The sequence below is a fragment of the Physella acuta genome, unplaced genomic scaffold (genome assembly GCF_028476545.2).
Source record: "Physella acuta isolate Inbredline_101_S28 unplaced genomic scaffold, ASM2847654v3 ptg000098l, whole genome shotgun sequence".
Classification (NCBI taxonomy): domain Eukaryota; kingdom Metazoa; phylum Mollusca; class Gastropoda; family Physidae; genus Physella; species Physella acuta.
This window is the reverse complement of record NW_026731618.1, coordinates 289,885-311,654: the sequence shown is the minus strand read 5'-3', so window position 1 is coordinate 311,654 and position 21,770 is coordinate 289,885. Positions and strand designations below refer to the sequence as shown.

General features: G+C 42.0%; 3 protein-coding genes across 3 annotated transcripts in view; all 3 read right to left on the bottom strand.

The window, feature by feature from the left end:
* LOC131930296 (ATP-binding cassette sub-family A member 2) overlaps positions 1-3,369 on the bottom strand; it is a 41,712-nt gene extending 38,343 nt beyond the window's left edge. Inside the window, exons 1-2 of the mRNA XM_059286718.1 lie at positions 3,264-3,369; positions 2,394-2,522 (exon numbers count right to left, since the gene is read on the bottom strand). Coding sequence (XP_059142701.1) covers positions 2,394-2,522; positions 3,264-3,365 — 231 coding nt within the window. The 5' untranslated portion in view covers positions 3,366-3,369. The remainder of the gene's footprint in view (positions 1-2,393; positions 2,523-3,263) is intronic.
* A 1,616-nt stretch (positions 3,370-4,985) lies between these two features.
* On the bottom strand, positions 4,986-21,320 carry LOC131930218 (phospholipid-transporting ATPase ABCA3-like). Its single transcript, XM_059286632.1, has 7 exons — positions 21,163-21,320; positions 15,678-15,860; positions 15,130-15,321; positions 7,927-8,174; positions 6,379-6,613; positions 5,151-5,329; positions 4,986-5,015 (listed from the first exon to the last, which is right to left on the bottom strand). Exons 1-7 carry the CDS (start codon positions 21,248-21,250, stop codon positions 4,986-4,988), a joined length of 1,155 nt encoding a protein of 384 aa, XP_059142615.1. The 5' UTR covers positions 21,251-21,320.
* On the bottom strand, positions 9,332-11,372 carry LOC131930347 (uncharacterized). Its single transcript, XM_059286788.1, has 2 exons — positions 9,598-11,372; positions 9,332-9,359 (listed from the first exon to the last, which is right to left on the bottom strand). The coding sequence occupies exon 1, from the start codon at positions 11,157-11,159 to the stop codon at positions 9,924-9,926; it is 1,236 nt and encodes a 411-aa protein (XP_059142771.1). The 5' UTR covers positions 11,160-11,372; the 3' UTR covers positions 9,332-9,359; positions 9,598-9,923.
* Positions 21,321-21,770: the final 450 nt, after the last annotated feature.

Genomic DNA, 21,770 nt, shown 5'->3' with positions numbered 1-21,770 from the left:
ATGAAAATAGAAAAATATACAACTATCTCCAATAACTAAAGTCTTTAGTCCGACTACTCTACTTTGTCCCTATGCTAGGTCTACAACAGTACAGACATCTCGTGGCTTGCCGCCAGCTAACAGAGACGTCCCATGAGTCTCCTTACCCTAGCTATCCGTGTATGTCTCTGTCCCCAGTCTACCCTTAACCGTCTCTAACCCCTCCTATAACGAAAGTCCAGGTCCACCAGGTGCAGGCGTAATTGTGCACCAACACTGGTGTCAAAATCTTATTAGACCACCCCCAAGCTTCCCTCGGTCAATACTGACCAGTCCTTTGAGCGTTCAAGTCATAATCTATAGACCGTCCCTATACACAGCGTCAATCTAGCGATCTGATTGGCCGGCCTCCCGGGTTTCTCACGGCCATACCGAACATGCCTCCGCATTTCATTTTAATTCCTGCCCGGCTATTCGAGCGCTGGTCACCCGTCTCCTTAGTTTATGGGCGTCAGGTCGTTTCCCCTCAGATAAGGCCAACACATGTACAGATCCCGTGTGATCGTAACAATATATATATATGTAAATAAATGTACGTATGAGTGTTTGTGGGTGTGTTTGTCTTTTATGTATTACTGCTCAGTTCATCCAAAATACATGAACATTTGTTGCAAGTTATTGCAAAGGAAAAAATAATTTCGGTGGGGTGGCGCCCCTGCAGGATGAGATTTGGCACCCCGGCTACCCCGTGAAAGTTATGGCACCTATGTTTATTTTAAAGAGTGCGATACATTATGGATACGGCAATATAATTGTTAGATAAATCGTCCCGTGGCGTCCGTGTTCTACCTGAATAATAAGGAGGGTAATTAACATACACCTGGATTCTCAGCGGCAATATTGATAAAACAGCACCCAACAACTATGGATAAACCAGCACCCCAACAACTATAAATAAACAAGCAACCCAACAACTATGGATAAACCAGCAACCCAACAACTATGGATAAACCAGCACTCTACAACTAGGGATAAACCAGCAACCAACATCTATGGTTAAACCAGCACCCAACAACTATGGATAAACCAGCACCCAACAACTATAATAAACCAGCACCCAACAACTATAATAAACCAGCACCCAACAACTATAATAAACCAGCACCCAACAACTATGGTTAAACCAGCACCCAACAACTATGGTTAAACCAGCACCCAACAACTATGGATAAACCAGCACCCAACAACTATGGATAAACCAGCACCCAACAACTATAATAAACCAGCACCCAACAACTATGGTTAAACCAGCACCCAACAACTATGGTTAAACCAGCACCCAACAACTATGGATAAACCAGCACCCAACAACTATAATAAACCAGCACCCAACAACTATGGATAAACCAGCACCCAACAACTATAATAAACCAGCACCCAACAACTATGGATAAACAAGCACCCAACAACTATGGTTAAACCAGCACCCAACAACTATGGTTAAACCAGCACCCAACAACTATGGATAAATCAGCACCCAAGAACTATGGATAAACCAGCACCCAACAACTATAGATAAACCAGCACCCAACAACTATGGATAAACCAGCACCCAACAACTATGGATAAAACAGCACCCAACAACTATGGATAAACCAGCACCCCAACAACTATAAATAAACAAGCAACCCAACAACTATGGATAAACCAGCACCCAACATCTATGGTTAAACCAGCACCCAACAACTATGGATAAACCAGCACCCAACAACTATAATAAACCAGCACCCAACAACTATGGATAAACAAGCACCCAACAACTATGGATAAACCAGCACCCAACAACTATGGATAAACCAGCACCCAAAAACTATGGATAAACCAGCACCCAACAACTATGGATAAACCAGCACCCAACAACTATGGATAAACCAGCACCCAACAACTATGGTTAAACCAGCACCCAACAACTATGGATAAACCAGCACCCAACAACTATGGATAAACCAGCACCCAACAACTATGGATAAACCAGCACCCAACAACTATGGATAAACCAGCACCCAACAACTATGGTTAAACCAGCACCCAACAACTATGGATAAACCAGCACCCAACAACTATGGATAAACCAGCACCCAACAACTATGGATAAACCAGCACCCAACAACTATAGATAAACCAGCACCCAACAACTATGGATAAACCAGCACCCAACAACTATGGATAAACCAGCACCCAACAACTATGGATAAACCAGCACCCAACAACTATAGATAAACCAGCACCCAACAACTATGGATAAACCAGCACTCTACAACTATGACCCAAGAAATCTAACTCTCACTCTGTTTACACGGTGCTTGCATGTGTTGGCTTATATGTCACACTATTTTGTTGTACTACAATTTTACCTTAATTAAGTTTCGGACCTGGATCCCGGCTTTCCAATCGCTGTTCGGTGTCTCAAAGTATTTTTCTTCTTCAGGGGGGATGTCTGGTAACTCCTTTTCTTCTACAGCAGTTGGGACCCAGTAGCTCCGCTGTTCATAGATTCATAACAAGTCATTAAAGCATACATACATACATACATACATACACACACACACAAACACACACACACACATACATACATACATACATACATACTTACATACATACATACATACATACATACATACATACATACATACATACATACATACATACATACATACATACATACATACATACATACATACATACGTACGTACGTACGTACGTACGTACGTACGTACGTACGTACGTACGTACGTACGTACGTACGTACATACATACATACATACATACATACATACATACATACATACATACATACATACATACATACATACATACATACATACATACATACATACATACATACATACATACATACATACATACATACATACATACATACATACATACATACATACATACATACATACATACATACATACATACATACATACATACATACATACATACATACATACATACATACATACATACATACATACATACATACATACATACATACATACATACATACATACATACATACATACATACATACATACATACATACATACATACATACATACATACATACATACATACATACATACATACATACATACATACATACATACATACATACATACATATATATATATATATATATATATATATATATATATATATATATATATATATATATATATGTATATATACATACTTTCTTCTACGCTGACATAACTTACAGTAAACATAAAATTGAATGGTTTTGGAATGCCAAATTCCCCTGGGAAAATGTTGCTTATGTACCAGACGAAGAAAACATTGAAAGCAGTATTCAGTATCATAATGGTTAGACCATCCAAGACATTTTTATTCGGATCTAATTCGTTGACTGCTAGGGTTGATAGGTAAATCGGTCTCTCTAGGACATTTATTTGAACATATCTTATTATGTATGTTGATGTGGGTAGCTTTTTAGAGATTACTATTCTAAAAATACAACTAAATCAACTCTTACACAACCTCCTTGTGATACACTTATATGCCAGCACCGCCTCTCACGATAAAAAAGCAATGCTAGCACCGCCCCCCCCCCATGATAGACAGCAATGCTAGCACCGCACTTCATGATAGACAGCAATGCTAGCACCGCACTTCATGATAGACAGCAATGCTAGCACCGCCTCCCTTGATAGACAGCAATACTAGCACCATCCCCCCCCATGATAGACAGCAATGCTAGCACCGCCCTTCATGATAGATAGCAATGCTAGCACCACCCCCCCCATCACAGACAGCAATGCTAGCACCGCCTCCCTTGATAGACAGCAATGCTAGCACCACCCCCCCCATAATAGACAGCAATGCTAGCACCGCCTCCCATGATAGACAGCAATGCTAGCACCACCCCCCCCCCCCCATGATAGACAGCAGTACTAGCACCGCCCCCCCCCATCACAGACAGCAATGCTAGCACCACCCCCCATCACAGACAGCAATGCTAGCACCGCCCCCCATCATAGACAGCAATGCTAGCACCACCCCCCATCATAGACAGCAATGCTAGCACCACACCCCATCACAGACAGCAATGCTAGCACCGCCCCCCATCACAGACAGCAATGCTAGCACCGCCTCCCTTGAAAGACAGCAATGCTAGCACCGCCTCCCTTAAAAGACAGCAATGCTAGCACCGCCTCCCTTAAAAGACAGCAATGCTAGCACAGCCTCCCTTGATAGACAGCAATGCTAGCACCGCCTCCCTTAAAAGACAGCAATGCTAGCACCACCCCCCATCACAGACAGCAATGCTAGCACCGCCTCCCTTAAAAGACAGCAATGCTAGCACCACCCCCCCATCACAGACAGCAATGCTAGCACCGCCTCCCTTAAAAGACAGCAATGCTAGCACCGCCTCCCTTAAAAGACAGCAATGCTAGCACCACCCCCCATCACAGACAGCAATGCTAGCACCGCCTCCCTTAAAAGACAGCAATGCTAGCACAGCCTCCCTTAAAAGACAGCAATGCTAGCACCACCCCACCCCCCATCACAGACAGCAATGCTAGCACCACCCCCCATCACAGACAGCAATGCTAGCACCACCCCCCATCACAGACAGCAATGCTAGCACCACCCCCCATCACAGACAGCAATGCTAGCACCGCCTCCCTTAAAAGACAGCAATGCTAGCACAGCCTCCCTTAAAAGACAGCAATGCTAGCACCACCCCCATCACAGACAGCAATGCTAGCACCACCCCACCCCCCATCACAGACAGCAATGCTAGGACCACCCCCCATCACAGACAGCAATGCTAGCACCGCCTCCCTTGAAAGACAGCAATGCTAGCACCGCCCCCCATAATAGATAGCAATGCTAGCACCGCCCCCCCCCCCCCCATGATAGACAGCAATGCTAGCACCACCCCCCATCATACACCTCTAACCCAGCCACACCTTACATTACACACCCACGCTTCTACCTGAAGTTTTCTAGAAAATGGTTACACATATTTACACATATTTACACACATTTACACATATTTACACATATTTACACATATTTACACATATTTACACATATTTACACATATTTACACATATTTACACACATTTACACATATTTACCAGCGTTTTCGTTGTCATATTTTCGTTGTCATATAGAACTTGCCTGGCTACTTCAAAGCCAAACCTGTACAAGAAAACCCCGTACAGCAAAATGCGAGCAGTTTTCTGTTCGATAAGACTGGAGGTAGCCATGGGGATGGCGAAATACACGATTATAGATATGATTCCAGCAAGTCGGCCTGCAAGACATTCAATACATGAGCTCATGTCCTGATTTAGGTACTCGAACATGTCATGGTCTACACAAGACATTCAATACATGAGCTCATGTCCTGATTTAGGTACTCGAACATGTCCTGATTTAGGTACTCGAACATGTCATGATTTAGGTACTCGAACATGTCATGGTCTACACAAGACATTCAATACATGAGCTCATGTCCTGATTTAGGTACTCGAACATGTCATGATTTAGGTACTCGAACATGTCATGATTTAGGTACTCGAACATGTCATGGTCTACACAAGACATTCAATACATGAGCTCATGTCCTGATTTAGGTACTCGAACATGTCATGGTCTACACAAGACATTCAATACATGAGCTCATGTCCTGATTTAGGCACTCGAACATTTCCTGATTTAAGTACTCGAACATGTCCTGATTTAGGTACTCGAACATGTCATGATTTAGGTACTCGAACATGTCATGGTGTACACAAGACATTCAATACATGAGCTCATGTCCTGATTTAGGTACTCGAACATGTCCTGATTTAGGTACTCGAACATGTCCTGATTTAGGTACTCGAACATGTCATGATTTAGGTACTCGAACATGTCATGGTGTACACAAGACATTCAATACATGAGCTCATGTCCTGATTTAGGTACTCGAACATGTCCTGATTTAGGTACTCGAACATGTCCTGATTTAGGTACTCGATTATGTCATGATTTAGGTACTCGAACATGTCATGGTGTACACAAGACATTCAATACATGAGCTCATGTCCTGATTTAGGTACTCGAACATGTCATGGTCTACACAACAGATCATGGCTTGGCCTACACTCAACGTATCATTAAAATCCCTGCAACATTTGTTCGCTGCACAAAACTTATTTTCAAACACGTGCAGCAAAATTATATCTTTAATCCTTAAAATCCATAAAGTTTTCTACAGGAAAAACATATTTGTCTGTAAGGCTACACTACATTAAGCGTGCTACCCTTGTCTGTAATGCTACATTAAGCGTGCTACCCTTGTATGTAATGCTACATTACCTCTCTTAAAAAATGTGCCGAGCAGAAAGGCCGCGCTGATTGTGTTGACCGTAAACACCAGTTCAAAGATGGCGAACAGCAGACTGGATGACTTCAAGAGCCGACCGACCGGCGAGTAGTCGACACACATGACCACCCAACCCAGGATGCAGATGTACAGGCCGTAGATGAAGTTCATGACAAACCAGGACATCCAGTAGATCAACTCGCCCAGCCCCATCAGCTTCATGGACTCCTGGGGAGGGGAAGTTGAACATATCAGACCAGGAGAGTTAAACCACGAGCAGGGGAAGTTGAACATATCAGACCAGGAGAGTTAACCCACGGGCAGGGGGAAGTTGAACATATCAGACCAGGAGAGTTAACCCACGGGCAGGGGGAAGTTGAACATATCAGACCAGGAGAGTTAACCCACGGGCAGGGGGAAGTTGAACATATCAGACCAGGAGAGTTAACCCACGGGCAGGGGGAAGTTGAACATATCAGACCAGGAGAGTTAACCCACGGGCAGGGGGAAGTTGAACATATCAGACCAGGAGAGTTAACCCACGGGCAGGGGGAAGTTGAACATATCAGACCAGGAGAGTTAACCCACGGGCAGGGGAAGTTGAACATATCAGACCAGGAGAGTTAATCCACGAGCAGGGGAAGTTGAACATATCAGACCAGGAGAGTTAACCCACGGGCAGGGAGAAGTTGAACATATCAGACCAGGAGAGTTAACCCACGGGCAGGGGAAGTTGAACATATCAGACCAGGAGAGTTAATCCACGGGCAAGGGAAGTTGAACATATCAGACCAGGAGAGTTAACCCACGGGCAGGGGGAAGTTGACAGACCAGGTTAGTTAACCCACGGGCAGGTGAGTTTAACATATCAGACCAGGGAAGTTAAACCACGGGCAAGTGAGTTTAACATGATAGACCAGGTGAGTTAAACCACGGGCAGGTGAGTTTAACATGACAGACCAGGGGAGTTACACCACGGGCAGGGGGAAGTTGACAGACTAGGGGAGTTAAACCACGGGCAGGTGAGTTTAACATGACAGACTAGGGGAGTTAAACCACGGGCAGGTGAGTTTAACATGACAGACCAGGGGGGAAGTTGACAGACTAGGGGAGTTAAACCACGGGCAGGTGAGTTTAACATGACAGACTAGGGGAGTTAAACCACGGGCAGGTGAGTTTAACATGATAGACCAGGTGAGTTAAACCACGGGCAGGTGAGTTTAACATGATAGACCAGGTGAGTTAAACCACGGGCAGGTGAGTTTAACATGATAGACCAGGGGAGTTAAACCACGGGCAGGTGAGTTTAACATGATAGACCAGGGGAGTTAAACCACGGGCAGGTGGAGTTTAATATTTTAACCCACGGGAGTTAAGCGATGGTGGGGACAGTTGAACATGCCGGAAATCTGTTATATTCAAACATCCGTGAGGAAAATGCATTAGACTTGTTTCGCTTATTTGTTTTGTATAAAACTAGGTAAAGAAAAGATTTAAACTTTTAGTTTACCATTAACTAAATAATTTAATTTTGAATTGACCTTGATCTTAGATTCGCGTTCGTCCACGATGGTGATTGTTGTGAAACAGAACAAAGCCATGAAGAGCAGACCGTAGGTCATCGAGAGGTGTACCAAACTCGAGTTACTTTGCTTAGTGACCAGCTTGGGCATCTCGACGAGCTCCAGGCGCAGATGGCTGGGTGGGCCGCCTTTCTGGGTCTGCCAGTGGTTGATGAACATCATGGTGACCCCGTGCATGGTCTCTGGCACGCTGTATAAGTTCAGCCCTGCTCGGGAAGATCAACAAAATGGCAGCGCGCTGCAGAGCTCGCAACAAACAACGGTTGCCGCACATAAATATATCATTGTACATACGACACATGTACATAAGGATGTAACATACACATACAAATGTACATAAGTCTGTAACATACACATACAAATGTACATACAACTATAACATACATTAACAACTGTACATAAAACTGTAACACACACATACAACTGTTCATACTTCTATAGCATACACCCTCACCTATGCATACAACTGTTTCCGGCATAGTGGGCTTGACCCAGACATGACCCAGGCATGACCCAGACATGACCCAGGCATGACCCAGACATGACCCAGGCTTGACCCAGACATGACCCAGGCATGATACAGACATGACCCAGGCTTGACCCAGACATGACCCAGGCATGATACAGACATGACCCAGGCTTGACCCAGACATGACCCAGGCATGATACAGACATGACCCAGGCTTGACCCAGGCTTGACCCAGACATGACCCAGCCATGACCCAGGCTTGACCCAGACATGACCCAGGCATGACCCAGACATGACCCAGGCTTGACCCAGACATGACCCAGGCATGATACAGACATGACCCAGGCTTGACCCAGACATGACCCAGGCATGATACAGACATGACCCAGGCTTGACCCAGACATGACCCAGGCATGATACAGACATGACCCAGGCTTGACCCAGACATGACCCAGACATGACACAGGCAGTCCAGAAATTCTGGTCACGTCGGCTAATGGACCCGAGAATAGTCTCGAAACTATTCGAGAGACTCATGAAATATTTTTAAAATATCGCACGGTGTAATTAAAATTAAAATTATATTAATATTATATAATATTATAAAATTATAATTATATGATATTTACATATATATATATATATATATATATATATATATATATATATATATATATATATATATATATATATATATATGTAACCCTCACTCAGTGGGGATGCTTTTACCCACTGAGGTGTTGTGGTTTAAGACGGGCTGACCCTGAGATTAAGTACACACCGACGCCGACAGTTGTTGTCAAGTACTCGTTTATTTATAGCATCGAGCCATGACGGCGATGCAACACAAAACGAACTAGCCAAGGTAGACCAAAAGATCCAAACAATCCAAAGATCAAAATAGAAACAGAAAACTGTAGCCCTAAAACAAATGTAAAATAAAAAAGTTACATTCAGGACAACACCACGTGTAAGCTACAATATACACGGGTACAATAAATTATGTTTTCGGCCAGTACACAGTACTGCCAACAAGTACCAATAAGTAGTACTACAAAATAAATACTTAATTTAATACATCACCCTAACTAGTGTGCACATGCAGCACTAGCAGGAATACATAAGTATTTAAACAAACATAATTTATATATCTACACTACCTTCATTAGGTCTACATCTTGGTCCACAGACAGCAGCCTTGCGTGTGCGACACGACTAGGCACATGTCACATGATATGGAACACAGGTAATTTCGCTCACAAAAGCATAAAAAAACGTCAACAGTTCAGTTGCAGTCCCACAGGGGCCGCAACCCAATGAATAAAAACTTCATAGTTTTATCCCCCTTCTGGCTGGTAACGATATGTGTTACACAGCCCCCCTCACAAATAAATGTACAATGGAATTCACATTTACATTTACATTCATACATAATAGTACTTAAAAAAAAAAGTTCAGTACACTAGTACACAGACATTAAGTCCTTTCAACTCAAATACATTATTCCCGGCAAACCGGTAGAGGCTCCAGTGCTGGTACTGGTCACCACTTGATGCGCCAGGTTGAGTCGCTCGACGGGTCGTCGTTGACGGGTTGACCTCCGCAGCTCCACTGGTGGTTCTGGGTTGATCCAAGAGTCATCCTCGTCCGATGCCTCGTCCCTCGCATTCACCTCATCCAGATGTGGGGCTGGCCTGACCATCACCTTGTCTTGTCCGTCCCGGGCGACCACCTCTGGCCCGAAGGGCATTGCCTCCGGCCGAAGTCTAGTTGGGACCACTACCTTGATTGTCAGTTCCTCACCTTCATCTGCCTCACTGGTTGGGATGATCTCTTTCCGTCGCTCCCCCTCCGCCACAGTGGGCTCAGCACTCGACATTGTATAGTCGGGTCGCTGCCAACCACGGCGGCGTCCACCACGTCGTCGGCCTCTCCTCCGGCGGCGTCTCCGACCTCTGCTTGTGTCATGTCTGTCTCCCAAGCGACGATCTTGCTCGCGCTGAGACTGACATTCATAGTGTGGCTGTCTACCCTTCTCACGCGCACCCTCCGGCTGCAACCCTCCTCCACGGCGGAACACCCGACAGCCGTACCTCCAGCCGCTAGGCGAGGTAACCTGAGCTGTGGTTGCTCGACACTGTGATGATCTCGGTGGCGTAAACTTGGGCTGGGAGCTTGGCAGAACACGCATCAGCATCCGCTCCCCGACGCTGATAGACTGGCATTTCCCCTGCTGCTGACTCCGTTGCCTAGCTGCTTTCCTCGGACAGTCGCGGACGAAGTGCTTCCTGGACCCGCACCCGTAACAAGCTCCTCTGTAAGGCCGTTGTTTCCGGGCTAGGATAGCTGCTGCCACCTTCTCCGCCAGACGGTCAAGTTGTTCCTCCGTGAGCATCAGCGGCGTCGTCTCTTGGCGAACAACTGCCGTTACTGCGTCGACCTGGATAGTCCTGTTAGCTGCTGCCGTGGCTACGACTGGGGACTCAGTTGTCCCGTCCAGCCTTTTAACAGCTTTCAGGACGGTCTCCATCTTCGGGCTAGCTTCCCCTGCAACCCCGCCCGTGGGTAGAAAGTCGGTGAACTCGTCCTCATCGCTGTGTACTGGAGCACACACCTTCACCGTCACGGGCCGCTGCGCACTTGCCTGCATCGCCGCCATCTTAGCCGTCAGTTCGGCCAACTCCTGCGACAACTTCTCGAACGTCGGCTTGGTGCTTTCCATCCTACCTCCCAAGGTCAAGCCCCACGTTGGGCGCCAAATGTAACCCTCACTCAGTGGGGATGCTTTTACCCACTGAGGTGTTGTGGTTTAAGACGGGCTGACCCTGAGATTAAGTACACACCGACGCCGACAGTTGTTGTCAAGTACTCGTTTATTTATAGCATCGAGCCATGACGGCGATGCAACACAAAACGAACTAGCCAAGGTAGACCAAAAGATCCAAACAATCCAAAGATCAAAATAGAAACAGAAAACTGTAGCCCTAAAACAAATGTAAAATAAAAAAGTTACATTCAGGACAACACCACGTGTAAGCTACAATATACACGGGTACAATAAATTATGTTTTCGGCCAGTACACAGTACTGCCAACAAGTACCAATAAGTAGTACTACAAAATAAATACTTAATTTAATACATCACCCTAACTAGTGTGCACATGCAGCACTAGCAGGAATACATAAGTATTTAAACAAACATAATTTATATATCTACACTACCTTCATTAGGTCTACATCTTGGTCCACAGACAGCAGCCTTGCGTGTGCGACACGACTAGGCACATGTCACATGATATGGAACACAGGTAATTTCGCTCACAAAAGCATAAAAAAACGTCAACAGTTCAGTTGCAGTCCCACAGGGGCCGCAACCCAATGAATAAAAACTTCATAGTTTTATCCCCCTTCTGGCTGGTAACGATATGTGTTACATATATATATATATATATATATATATATATATATTGATAAAGAGAAAGAGAGGGGAGAGTGATTGTACTGCCCAAATTGAATAAGTGTTATATCTATATGCAGTGTTTCTTCCAGACTCTTTTCTCCGGGGAGGGGGAGTTTAGGGGGCGGTCTAAAAATGTTAAAAGTATATAGCATACTGTTAGCCCCCCCCCCCCTCCCCGAAAATATGCCTGGAAGAAACTCTTTCTATATGTATATCTAGCTTCCCCTGATTGTGTTAGTGTTGTTTGATAAGACGACAAGTACCTTCTTTTTGTATGGAGTTGTAGCCCTTGGTGGAGTGTGTTTACATGGAGCGAGAAGTGTTCACGTGAGGTGTGTCAGTTGACGGGATGGCGTGTGCTAGGGTGTGTTCACGTGAGGTGTGTCAGTTGACGGGATGACGTGTGCTAGGGTGTGTGGACATCAAGAGGACGTGTTGAGGACGAGGGTGCTGTAACTACTGTAAGTACTGTTGGATCCTTTGTTTTTGTATTATCTATCGCTTGTATTGGGCCAATTTTTATACCAGTGTTCGATGATAAAATCTTCTTATAAAAAAGGGTGTTAGGTAACTGGTAGTTAACTAAATACACACATGACTGTCTCATGGCAATGCTTACCCAGTCCCTAACCTTAAACCCAACCCTAGTCCTAACATACGCCGAACCCTAATAAAACCATACAATTAGACGAGATTACAATACTACAACCCAACAACCCTTTTTTATGTAATAGCTACTATCGGACATCGGCATCTAAAATTATCCGTCCTGTATTATTGAAGAACCCGAGAATTAGTCTTTATAGATTTAACGGGTATGAACACATCCGTCCTGTATTATTAAAGAACCCGAGAATTAGTCTTTATAGATTTAACGGGTATGAACACATCCGTCCTGTATTATTGAAGAACCCGAGAATTAGTCTTTATAGATTTAACGGGTATGAACACATCCGTCCTGTATTATTGAAGAACCCGAGAATTAGTCTTTATAGATTTAACACATCCCCGACATTGAAACCTCCGTCACTGATCAACCAGTGGCGTAGCGAGGTCGGGTGTCACCCGGTGCGGCACTTAATGGTGTCACCCCCAGAGGCGTAGAGACCCTTTCCGGGGACAAACTTTCAATTTTCGATTTGCATCCCCCCTCAAACTTTCGATTTGCACCTCCCCCCCCCCCCACCCCCCCCCCCCCCAAAAGAAAAATTCGATTTGCACCTCTTAAAAGACTATTTAACACTCGGATTAATCACTTATTTAAGTGGAATTGTCATTTTTCTCTATATGTTTTGCTATTTTTGCCACCCTCCTAAATGCTGTCACCCGGTGCGATCCGCACCCCCGCTCCCCCCCCCCTTGCTACGCCCCTGTGATCAACTAAGCACACATGTTACACATTTTCTTCCGGGTTGGTTTTTAGTTTTTGATATCGACGTCATTATCATTGTGAAGAAATTATTTTCGCTTTAGGTCGCGGTTTTATAACTCACGTCAAGCCGGTCTAAACAGGCGGTTTATAACTCACGTCATGCAAGTCTATACAGGCGGTTTATACAGCCGGTCTATACAGGCGGTTTATAACTCACGTCATGCAAGTCTATACAGACGGTCTATAACTCACGTCAAGCCGGTCTATACAGGCGGTTTATAACTCACGTCATGCCGGTCTATACAGCCGGTCTATACAGACGGTCTATAACTCACGTCATGCCGGTCTATACAGCCGGTCTATACAGCCGATCTATAACTCACGTCAAGCCGGTCTATACAGCCGGTCTATACAGCCGGTCTATAACTCACGTCATGCCGGTCTATACAGACAGTCTATAACTCACGTCAAGCCGGTCTATACAGCCGGTCTATACAGCCGGTCTATAACTCACGTCAAGCCGGTCTATACAGCCGGTCTATACAGACTGTCTATAACTCACGTCAAGCCGGTCTATACAGCCGGTCTATAACTCACATCATGCCGGTCTATACAGCCGGTCTATACAGCCGGTCTATAACTCACGTCATGCCGGTCTATACAGACTGTCTATAACTCACGTCAAGCCGGTCTATACAGCCGGTCTATAGAGCCGGTCTATAACTCACGTCATGCCGGTCTATACAGACAGTCTATAACTCACGTCATGCCGGTCTATAAAGACTGTCTATAACACACGTCATGCCGGTCTATACAGCCGGTCTATACAGACGGTCTATAACTCACGTCATGCCGGTCTATAAAGACTGTCTATAACACACGTCATGCCGGTCTATACAGCCGGTCTATACAGACGGTCTATAACTCACGTCATGCCGGTCTATACAGACAGTCTATAACTCACGTCATGCCGGTCTATACAGCCGGTCTACACAGACTGTCTATAACACACGTCATGCCGGTCTATACAGCCGGTCTATACAGGCGGTCTATACAGGCGGTCTATACAGCCGGTCTACACAGACTGTCTATAACACACGTCATGCCGGTCTATACAGCCGGTCTATACAGGCGGTCTATACAGCCGGTCTATACAACCGGTCTATACAGCCGGTCTATACAGACTGTCTATAACTCACGTCATGCCGGTCTATACAGCCGGTCTATACAGCCGGTCTATAACTCACGTCATGCCGGTCTATACAGCCGGTCTATACAGACTGTCTATAACTCACGTCATGCCGGTCTATACAGCCGGTCTATACTGGCGGTTTATACAGACTGTCTATAACTCACGTCATGCCGGTCTATACAGACTGTCTATACAGCCGGTCTATACAGACTGTCTATAACTCACGTCATGCCGGTCTATACAGCCGGTCTATACTGGCGGTTTATACAGACTGTCTATAACTCACGTCATGCCGGTCTATACAGACTGTCTATACAGCCGGTCTATACAGACTGTCTATAACTCACGTCATGCCGGTTTATACAACCGGTCTATACAGCCGGTCTATACAGCCGGTCTATACAGACTGTCTATAACTCACGTCATGCCGGTTTATACAACCGGTCTATACAGCCGGTCTATACAGACTGTCTATAACTCACGTCATGCCGGTCTATACAGCCGGTCTATACAGCCGGTCTATAACTCACGTCATGCCGGTCTATACAGCCGGTCTATACTGGCGGTTTATAACTCACGTCATGCCGGTTTATACAGCCGGTCTATACAGCCGGTTTATAACTCACGTCATGCCGGTCTATACAGACGGCCACGGCTTTATAACTCACACAATGCCTCTCCATAGATCTCGTTGGGATAGTAATTAAATGCCACATTGAGTTTAAACTTGAGGTGATGTGGGACCGTGGTGACGTCATCCAGCTCAAAGCTCACGACCGGTGTGCTGATGTTTGGCCAACGTAAGGTTCGGGAAAATTCCGTAGCCTGTTCCACCGTCGGGAACATGTGAACAGCTGAATCTGAAAGCCATGTTTAGAAAAACCATGTTAATTTATAAAGGCCATTCTAGCTGTTGCAAACATCTTACTGCTCACGTGTTTGAAGTGAAAGTTAGAGCTAATTAGGTATAAACTGAGGGCACGTGTGTACATTGTGAAATGTGTTATGTGTGGTTTAGGTTTAGTGCATTGGTCACAATGACAGACCCATGGGGCAGTTCAATACTTTTTCTTATACATGTATATATATAAATATATATATATATATATATATATATATATATATATATATATATATATATATATATATATATATAATCTGTGATCAACTGGACTTGCATTTGCCGACCATCTGAAGTCAAACAAATTTGACTTACATTTTCCGGTCATCTGTGATCGAACAAGTGTTTCAATGGCGGATGAACTTGGCGTGCCGACAAATATTGGTTCCTGTCGGTAGTTTGACCACAAGGGGTCGAATGTTACTGTCCGCTCCGTATGGTCGACAGTTTGATCGTAGTGAGTATAAAAGATAAGGATGCTCAGCAGCAACGGGAAAACTGAGAAAAGGGGGTCTATGAGTTAGTAAGAAGTGTATATATATATATATATATATATATATATATAGAGAGAGAGAGAGAGATATAGATATATATAGATATATATATATATAGATATATATAGATATATATAGATAGATATATATATATATAGATATATATAGATATATATAGATAGATATATATAGATATATATAGATATATATATATATATATAGATATATATATATATATATATATATATATATATATATATATATATATATATATATATATATATATATAGATATATATATATATATATAGATATATATATATATATATATATATATATATATATATATATATATATATACAGGGCGTAGCGAAGGGGGGGGGCGGGGGGTGCGGACCGCACCGGGTGAGACACCAATTAGGGGGGTGACACCAAGGCAAAAAATAGCAAAATATATAGAGAGAAACTTAAGGGGAGGGGGTGCAAATCGAAAGTTTGCGGGGGGGGGGGGGAGTGCAAATCGAAAGTTTGAGGGGGGGGGGGGTGCAAATCGAAAACATGAAAGTTTGTCCCCGGGAAGGGTCGCAACGCCTCTGGGGGGGGGGGGTGACACCATTAAGTGCCGCACCGGGTGACACCCGACCTCGCTACGCCACTGTATATATATATATATATATATATATATATATATATATATATATATATATATATATATATATATATATATATATATATTAGCATCTATTTTTAGACAATACAATCAGAAATTGAGATCGAGCATGTAATAATAGACCATTAGTAATGCTAACATATTGCATCAGTCACACTGATGTTTAAAACACGTCAAATAATTTTTTACGTGCTAAAGAAAAAAATCCTGTTCGTTTGTGTCACTTTAGCGAATGACGCAATCTGCATCATTATTAACAGGATGCTATTTGGCACAATGGCGCCAGTTTGTTTTAAGGAGCCAGGGGCCGTACGTGGCGCCTATGCGGTAGTGTAATCGAGGGGGGGGGGTACTCCTGAGAGCGCCCCTCTACGTCCCTGACACATGGGTGGTCACCGAAGTGTGTTCTACCTGATTATTTCGGTGAGTGATTAATGTACACTAAAGGTTTTCATACGGTAGTGTAGGTAAACCCGTGTCCCGGTATTTATGATCCAAGCGCAGGCATTGTTTACATTTAAATAACTCCCTTTTAGAAAAAAAGGTTACGCATCTAAGAATATAGGAATGGTAAAGTATGGATGAAAGCCTTCTTCTATCCCCGCGGCAACGAGCGGGGACGGGTACGCTAGTATATATATATATATATATATATATATATATATATATATATATATATATATATATATATATATATATATATATATATATATATATATATATATCCATAAGGACAAATGATTGGGTGCCGGTTAGCGTTTCAAATTTTGAGCACTTAACTGCCGATTGGCCACCAAGCCAACTACAAGGGATAAAAAACTGACCTCGACTGACTGGTTGATTGTTCCATATACCTGGGTAAATGAATCGGCCTTATGGAAAAATTGTTACAGTGGCCAAAGCTGACTAGTCATATTGTCCTATATAATGATTTTAATTTCTGCGACAAACGGGGTACCAACCCTATGTGCATCTGGCTTATGTTCGCATGCACCTAGAAAAACGGGGTACCAACCCTATGTGCATCTGGCTTATGTTCGCAAGCACCTAGAAAAACCGGGTACCAACCCTATGTGCATCTGGCTTATGTTCGCATGCACCTAGAAAAACGGGGTACCAACCCTATGTGCATCTGGCTTATGTTCGCATGCACCTAGAAAAACGGGGTACCAACCCTATGTGCATCTGGCTTATGTTCGCATGCACCTAGAACAACGGATAGGTCGTATGGAACAATTGTTGGTCAATCTGGCTAATGTTCGCATGCACCTAGAAAAACGGATAGGTCGTATGGAACAATTGTTGGTCAATCTGGCTTATGTTCGCATGCACCTAGAACAACGGATAGGTCGTATGGAACAATTGTTGGTCAATCTGGCTTATGTTCGCATGCACCTAGAACAACGGATAGGTCGTATGGAACAATTGTTGGTCAATCTGGCTTATGTTCGCATGCACCTAGAACAACGGATAGGTCGTATGGAACACTTGTTGGTCAATCTGGCTTATGTTCGCATGCACCTAGAACAACGGATAGGTCGTATGGAACAATTGTTGGTCAATCTGGCTTATGTTCGAATGCACCTAGAACAACGGATAGGTCGTATGGAACAATTGTTGGTCAATCTGGCTTATGTTCGCATGCACCTAGAACAACGGATAGGTCGTATGGAACAATTGTTGGTCAATCTGGCTTATGTTCGCATGCACCTAGAACAACGGATAGGTCGTATGGAACACTTGTTGGTCAATCTGGCTTATGTTCGCATGCACCTAGAACAACGGATAGGTCGTATGGAACACTTGTTGGTCAATCTGGCTTATGTTCGCATGCACCTAGAACAATGGATAGGTCGTATGGAACACTTGTTGGTCAATCTGGCTTATGTTCGCATGCACCTAGAACAACAAACAGGTCGTATGGAACACTTGTTGGTCAGACTCTAGGCCCTCGGATGGAAAAACGTGACCGCGAGCCAAAGTCATCTTGTGTATCAGAATAAACATTTACCGGACGACACCCTATGCCGCCTTGTCGTACACCGACCCCAGAAGGTAACAAAAAAAAAAAACAACGTTCTCACCGTCGGGAAATCGCGGAGGGTCATAAGATCTGACTAGGTAATTAATCAATTATCTACTCTTGCAAAAGTAAAGAACGCACGCGTCAACTATGTAGTGATAAATAACATCCAGTTCAGGATGTTCATGATATTATAAATAACATCCAGTTCAGGATGTTCATGATATTATAAATAACATCCAGTTCAGCATGTTCATGATATTATAAATAACATCCAGTTCAGGATGTTCACGATATTATAAATAACATCCAGTTCAATATGTTCATGATATTATAAATAACATCCAGTTCAGGATGTTCATGATATTATAAATAACATCCAGTTCAGGATGTTCATGATATTATAAATAACATCCAGTTCAGGATGTTCATGATATTATAAATAACATCCAGTACAGGATGTTCATGATATTATAAATAACATCCAGTTCAGGATGTTCATGATATTATAAATAACATTCAGTTCAGGATGTTCATGATATTATAAATAACATTCAGTTCAGGATGTTCATGATATTATAAATAACATCCAGTTCAGGATGTTCATGATATTATAAATAACATCCAGTTCAGGATGTTCATTATATTATAAATAACATCCAGTTCAGGATGTTCATGATATTATAAATAACATCCAGTTCAGGATGTTAATGATATTATAAATAACATCCAGTTCAGGATGTTCATGGTATTATAAATAACATCAAGTTCAGGATATTCATGATATTATAAATAACATCCAGTTCAGGATCTTCATGATATTATAAATAACATCCAGTTCAGGATGTTCATGATATTATAAATAACATCCAGTTCAGGATGTTCATGATATTATAAATAACATCCAGTTCAGGATGTTCATGATATTATAAATAACATCCAGTTCAGGATGTTCATGATATTATAAATAACATCCAGTTCAGGATGTTCATGATATTATAAATAACATCCAGTTCAGGATGTTCATGATATTATAAATAACATCCAGTTCAGGATGTTCATGATATTATAAATAACATCCAGTTCAGGATGTTCATGATATTATAAATAACATCCAGTTCAGGATGTTCATGATATTATAAATAACATCCAGTTCAGGATGTTCATGATATTATAAATAACATCCAGTTCAGGATGTTCATGATATTATAAATAACATCCAGTTCAGGATGTTCATGATATTATAAATAACATCCAGTTCAGGATGTTCATGATATTAAAAATAACATCCAGTTCAGGATGTTCATGATATTATAAATAAAATTCAGTTCGGGATGTTCATGATATTATAAATAACATTCAGTTCAGGACGTTCATGATATTATAAATAACATTCAGTTCAGGATGTTCATGATATTAAAAATAACATTCAGTTCAGGATGTTCATGATATTATAAATAACATCCAGTTCAGGACGTTCATGATATTATAAATAACTTCCAGTTCAGGATGCTCATGATATTATATATAACATCCAGTTCAGGATGTTCATGATATTATAAATAACTTTCAGTTCAGGATGTTCATGATATTATAAATAACATCCAGTTCAGGATGTTCATGATATTATAAATAACATTCAGTTCAGGATGTTCATGATATTATAAATAACATCCAGTTCAGGATGTTCATGATATTATAAATAACTTCCAGTTCAGGATGTTCATGATATTATAAATAACATCCAGTTCAGGATGTTCATGATATTATAAATAACATCCAGTTCAGGATGTTCATAATATTATAAATAACATTCAGTTCAGGATGTTCATGATATTATAAATAACATTTAGTTCAGGAAGTTCATGATATTATAAATAAAATTCAGTTCAGGATGTTCATGATATTATAAATAAAATTCAGTTCAGGATGTTCATGATTATATAAATAAAATTGAGTTCAGGATGTTCATGATATTATAAATAACATTCAGTTCAGGATGTTCATGATATTATAAATAACATTCATTTCAGGATGTTCATGATATTATAAATAACATCCAGTTCAGGATGTTCATGATATTATAAATAACATCCAGTTCAGGATGTTCATGATATTATAAATAACATCCAGTTAAGGATGTTCATGATATTATAAATAACATTCAGTTCAGGAAGTTCATGATATTATAAATAAAATTCAGTTCAGGATGTTCATGATATTATAAATAACATTCAGTTCAGGATGTTCATGATATTATAAATAACATTCAGTTCAGGATGTTCATGATATTATAAATAACATTCAGTTCAGGATGTTCATTATATTATAAATAACATTCAGTTCAGGATGTTCATGATATTATAAATAACATTCAGTTCAGGATGTTCACGATATTTTAAATAACATTTAGTATGTCATGTTAATAATTTCGACAAATAATACGATTTTCGTGATGTGTGGGCCAACATTATCAACTGTTTGAAACATGGCCATCCATCATTATAATTCACATTTTGTTATGTGTGGGCCAACATTGCCAACTGTTTGAAACGTTGGCCATCCATCATTATAATTCACATTTTGTTATGTGTGGGCCAACATAAACACTTACTAAGCTCAGCCAAAATACTGCCCCAAGAGCGATACTTTATTTTCCAATTTTTCCATAACAAAGCGAAGAACTGCTGCGACAATCCCATGTTCTGAAAAATCTAGACCGACATTCACCTACTTTGAACACAACTAGTCTAGTTTTCTGTCGTTTTTAAAGTAAATCTAGAAAACATTAGCGGGATTGCATACCAAAATACAAAGGTCAAAAACGATCTAGTTTGGTGCGGATATCGGGAAGACCCGGTCAACTTTTTTTCACAGAGAAATGAGCTTTGCAATATACGCAAAAAAATTGAAGGTTACTTGAAATATATGAAAAGTTGATACAAAGTTACGTATTTTATGTAACACTTATATATAAAATTTCGTCAAACTAAATGTATCGTGTTCACAGACACACACAAGGCCCAGTTTTTCCGAATTGATGACGCGTAAATAGAGGCGTAGCGACCCTTCCCGGCGCCCGGGTACAAACTTTCAATTTGGCGCCCCCCTCGGGAGCAAATTTTCGATTTGCACCCTCTCCCCTCATACTTTCGATTTTCACCCCCCCCCCTTAAATTGCAAAAATGCAGCTAAAATGACATTTTAATTTGTTTTTACAAC

Excerpts from the sequence above, each read along its gene's own strand:
- LOC131930347 (XM_059286788.1), bottom strand. The coding sequence starts at position 11,159 with ATGGAAAGCACCAAGCCGACGTTCGAGAAGTTGTCGCAGGAGTTGGCC.
- LOC131930218 (XM_059286632.1), bottom strand. The coding sequence starts at position 21,250 with ATGGGATTGTCGCAGCAGTTCTTCGCTTTGTTATGGAAAAATTGGAAA. Across the intron at positions 15,861-21,162 it reads CAGTATTTTGGCTGAGCTTA|TTTTCCCGTTGCTGCTGAGC; the intron begins GTAAGTGTTTAT and ends CCCTTTTCTCAG. Across the intron at positions 5,330-6,378 it reads CGGCACATTTTTTAAGAGAG|GCCGACTTGCTGGAATCATA; the intron begins GTAATGTAGCAT and ends AATGTCTTGCAG.